Source organism: Numida meleagris, chromosome 6, assembly GCF_002078875.1.
Source record: "Numida meleagris isolate 19003 breed g44 Domestic line chromosome 6, NumMel1.0, whole genome shotgun sequence".
Classification (NCBI taxonomy): domain Eukaryota; kingdom Metazoa; phylum Chordata; class Aves; order Galliformes; family Numididae; genus Numida; species Numida meleagris.
The window spans coordinates 59793203-59797792 of NC_034414.1; the positions used below are offsets into that span (position 1 = coordinate 59793203).

At 61.1% G+C, this 4590-nt stretch overlaps 1 protein-coding gene across 4 annotated transcripts in view; it reads right to left on the reverse strand.

The window, feature by feature from the left end:
- Positions 1-4590, reverse strand: part of FERMT2 (fermitin family member 2) — a 37502-nt gene that overhangs the window by 31232 nt on the left and 1680 nt on the right. For all 4 annotated transcript variants that reach the window (XM_021401997.1, XM_021401998.1, XM_021401999.1 and 1 more), the window contains exon 2: positions 4260-4428. In XM_021401997.1, coding sequence (XP_021257672.1) covers positions 4260-4428 — 169 coding nt within the window. The remainder of the gene's footprint in view (positions 1-4259; positions 4429-4590) is intronic.

A 4590-nucleotide genomic window follows, 5' to 3' on the forward strand; every position in this document is an offset into this window, starting at 1 on the left:
CCCATCCCACGCCTTGGGGTGCCGCACCGAAAGCCGACCGCGCACCCAAAGGAAGCCGCCGATCCAGGCTGGGTCCGAGCTGCAAACCCAACAATTTCCTGTCTGTGGTCACCGATGATTTGGGCACCGCATCCCCCACAACCCCCCAACCCCAGCATCCCCAGCCCGGGCTGGAAGGGAACCTCTCCCAGCACCGCCACCCATGGGTCCTGCCTCCAGGTGCGGGACGCCCGCTTCCCCACCCGCCTTCACGTGCCGCTATCCGGACAAAGAACAAACGCGCCCGAGAGAGAGAGAGAGAGAGAGAGGAAGTTACGGCAAAGAAAAAAAAAAAACCAGATTCATTCGTGCGTTCATTTTTTTCCACAACTTCTTATTTTTTTCTGCCTTCCGAAGGGGTCGTCGCCGCTCGGGGTGGGAGCACGCACGGCCGGGAGCTGCCAGCGTACGGCTCCCAGCTCCCCCCCCCCCTTCTCCTCCTCCCCCCACCCTGAATTCCTGCTGGCTGGCAGCGCTGACGCCAACAAAGAGGACTTTATGTCAGCAGCAGCCCCGCGATCCGCTGCGTGCCTGCGCAGGAGCTTCCTGCAGCCGGGAGCCGATGTGCAGCAAGGAGCCCGCACGGATCCTCCAGTTAACGGCGACGCGGCGCGCTCCCGCTCCAACGCCGTGAAAAAAACGTGCTGTTCCCGGGACAAGGACTCGGCGACACGGGTGGAGATATCAACCACGTGCTGATAGCAAAACACAGGGCGATATGAAACCGGGATACGCAACGACTCCACTGAGCGCTGGGTACCCCAAGAGAACCGGCTGCCCTTGGTGGTGACACCAGCGCCCATCGGCTCTTTGGCCCCCGGCTCCTCCTCGAGCAGCAAAGCACCCAACAAACCCTCGCCCGCGGCTCCTTGGCGAAGCTCAAAGCACTCTGCATCTCTCTGACGCGGCCCTGAGCTGTTCCAAAGAGCCCATTACTGCCTCAAGGCAAGCAGCTTCCATGGCAAGTCTCACCGTGGCTGGAAGCACTTGCGAGCGCTGCACAACCTCAAAGACGAAGCTCGGAATCAATGAGGTTGCACTTCCCTGGTGTTTTATTCATGACCCCTTACGGGTTCCATTAAGACTGACGTGGCAAACACCGATGTTTTCATTCAGTTTTGCGAATCCCAGGCACATCTGCAGGCTGAAACCGGCCGAAGGAAGACCCCTCCATGTGCTACGCCAAGCACAAACCCCAAATCTGCACCGCGTTTAGCCCTCGTGCCCAGGTGAGATCCCACCCTCCTGCAGGGGACGCACCACGAGAACGCAACAGAAGAGCTGAGAGGGGACGGCGGAGCTGGGAACCGCTGCCCAAAGCCTTCGCAGTGCCCCGATGCACCACAACACGGGGCCTGCCAGCAGCTGGGGTCCCACCACGCTGTCGGATGGCACCAGCGCCCTTGGGTCCCCAAGGCCCAGTCCCTGAGCTTCCTATCTCCCCCAGGAGCATCCCAAGCAGCCCCTCCCAGGCACGTTTCCCACAAATAAATAAATAAAAGGAGCGGGAGCAACGTTTTGGTCACACAAACACACACACACGTTCGAAACGGCCTCGAGCCGACAACAACAATAACCTCTGCTCACTTCCTTCCTTCCTCCGGCTCGCCGTGACTCTGTAAGTCAATAGTGGCAGAATTCCTACCAGCCGGCGCCCGCCAGCAGCCCTGCTCGGGATTTTGGGCAAAGCCACGCAGCTGCTGCCTGCTTCAAATGCAATCAGCTGCCTCCTGCAAATGGGCGACGCCTGGAGCGCAGCCCACTGTTAAAAAATTACATATAAATTCATCCCAGCTTGATAGGGGCCACCCGGCACAACGGCACGGGTCGGATTAATTGCACGGCTCCTTCACTGTCACCAGGATTCTGCCCTGGAGCTTTGCAGGTCACCAAATAAATAGCCCTGCTCTGCAAACCTCAGCACTTTTTGCCCATTTTTCTGCCCCGTGCATGGCACAGCTCAGTGAACGCAGCGCCTTAACCCGGCGGGGTGATGAGTAACAGGGGAGCATGCAGGGTGCTGAGACCCACGGGGGAACCAGAATCCCCAGCTGGGGGTTTTTCCAATCCCTAGCAATAGGTTTTAATGGCAAGCTGCTGGGACTGCAGGGAGGGGACGCACAGGTTTATGTTCAAAGCCACCGGCCGCTTCCACTGGTCTCAGGGTCGGCCCGGCCCCACATGCCATGGAAGCTCCCCAATGGGCTTCCCCTGCCCCAGCTTTACCCCTAATGGATGGAACAGCCAGGCCTGGCCCATAGCAGCAGCCCGCTCCATCTGCATCCCATCCATCCATCCGCCACCGGGCATCCCAGCGCTGCAAGAAACGTCAGCGCCAGGAATCCTCCTTAAAACCCACAGCAAAAACACACACACACACACACAGAGAGACAGACAGACAGACAGATCCTCCAGGAAACAATCCAACTATTTAAAAAAAAAAACAAAACAAAACGCAGAGAGATGTTAAAAAAGCGAAGCAGCCGCGGGACGGGGGAACGCTGCAGGGCTTTGCCGTGCGCCTCTTGCTGAAGGCAGCGAGCGGGCGCAGAGCAGCAGAACCCCGTTCCCGTGCGGCTGGCATTCCTTCCTTCCCTAATACAATGCCTAATTTAACCAGCACGGCGCGGGGACGCCTGACGTCAGCCGCTAATTCGGGTCCTCGCCGGGCTCCGTCCCCTCGGCAGCCCCGAGCGGAGCCCTCCGGCGCCCGGGGGCCGGTTTTGACCATTTCTAGAAAGCCATTGAGGCGGGTTGCTTGGTTTTTTTTTTCCTTTTTTTTTTTTTTTTTTTTTTTTTTTTTTTTTGTTTGCTTCCCCGAGCGCTCGGCCCGGCTTCAGGCAGAGCTTTCCGCAGCTCCAGCAGAAAAAGAACGCAAACGTAAATGGGATTTTGGAGCCAGGGCCGCCTCCAGCAGAAGACCCTCTGACCCAATGGCGGCTTCCCTTTGAGACGACCCCGTTTCGGTCCTTCCCTTAAACCCCGATAAGTAACAAACCACAACCAAAGCAAGATGCTGCTCTTAAAGCCACGCAAACACGTTGCATCGAAGCGGGACCCGCGGGCACAGCTGACAGCGCTGCTACTCCCACGGCCCCAGGCATGCGCCTGCAGCGCAAAATCCGTGTTTTATCCCAGCAGTGACAGCAGCCACCCCAACAATCCTGCTGGGTAAGCACGCACAGACCACAGCGAGAGGGCACGAAGAGCCACCTCCCCTAACGCTGACCGTGCCCAGCTCTGCTCTGAGCAAACCCCGCCAATTAAATCTTTTTGTTCGTCGCAGAACTCGCACCAAACCCGGCCCGAAGCGACGACGTTTCTCAGCTCCGTGCAAACTGCAGCCAGCAGGACCCCTGGGGGGGGGTGGGGGTGGGTGCTGCTGGGGGTCTGGGTGGAGCTCAGAGGGGTGCAGGGGCACCCTGGGGCACGCAGAGGGCTGCAATAGGGCGCTGGGGCAGGATGCAGAGGGACGGGCAAGGAGCAGATGCTGGATATGGGCAGGGTGCTGGGTCCAGGTGTATCACAGAATCACAGAATATCCGGAGCTGGATGGGACCCGTAAGAATGATCCAGAGTCCAACTCCTGATGCCACATGTGAGCAGGGTGCTGGGCGCTGCATACAGGCAGGGTGCTGGGTGTTGAAGCACAGCACCAAGGCAGAGCCCTGGGGCTCCATGGTGGGAGCTGAAGCGCAGTACTGGGGCAGAGCCCTGGGTGCTGGGTGCAGGATGCTGGGTGCAGGCAGGGAGCCGGGTGCTAGAGCACAGAACTGGGGCAGAGCTCTGGGGCGGGATGCTGGGGCAGTGCCCCGGGTGCTGGCTGCAGGCTGGATGCTAAAGCAAAAACTGAGTGCTACAGCAAAGCACTGGAGCAGGGTGCTGGGTGCTAAGGCACAGAATGAGGGCAGGGCTTCAGGGCTGGGTGCTGAGGCAGAGCCCCAGGTGCCGGGTGCATGCAGAGCACTGGGTGTTAGAGCAAAGCAGCGGGGCAGGGTGCTGGGTCTGGGTGCTGAGCGCTGAGCGCTAAAGCGAAGTATTGGGGCAGGGCGCGGGGTGTGGGCAGGGCACTGGAGCAAAGCAGCGGGGCAGGGTGCTGGGTCTCAAGGCTGGGGCAGGGCGCTGGATGTCGGGGCAGAGCGAGCCCCGGCTGCTAAAGAAAAGCGTTGGGGCAGAGCCCCGGGGCACGATGCTGGGGCAGGACGCCCTCCGGCACTCACCGAGCTTCTCGACGAGCCGCAGCATGACTCCCCCGATGTGGATCTCCCCGGTGACCCTCAGGGTGACGTCGCGGCCCAGGTCGGTGACATGGACGCTCAGCTCCCACGTCCCGTCGGCGTAGCAGCCGTCCGGCATGCGGATCCCGTCCAGCGCCATGGCCCCGGCCTCCTGTGAGCAGCGAGCGGCGCTCGGCACGGCACGGCACGGCACGGCGCAGCTCGGCACGGAACGGCTCGGAGCGGAGCGGGGCAGGGAAGGAGGGAGGGACGGAGCCGGGGGGCGCGGGGGTACAGCGCGGCCGCCCCCGAGCCGCTGCCTGCGGGGCCGCCG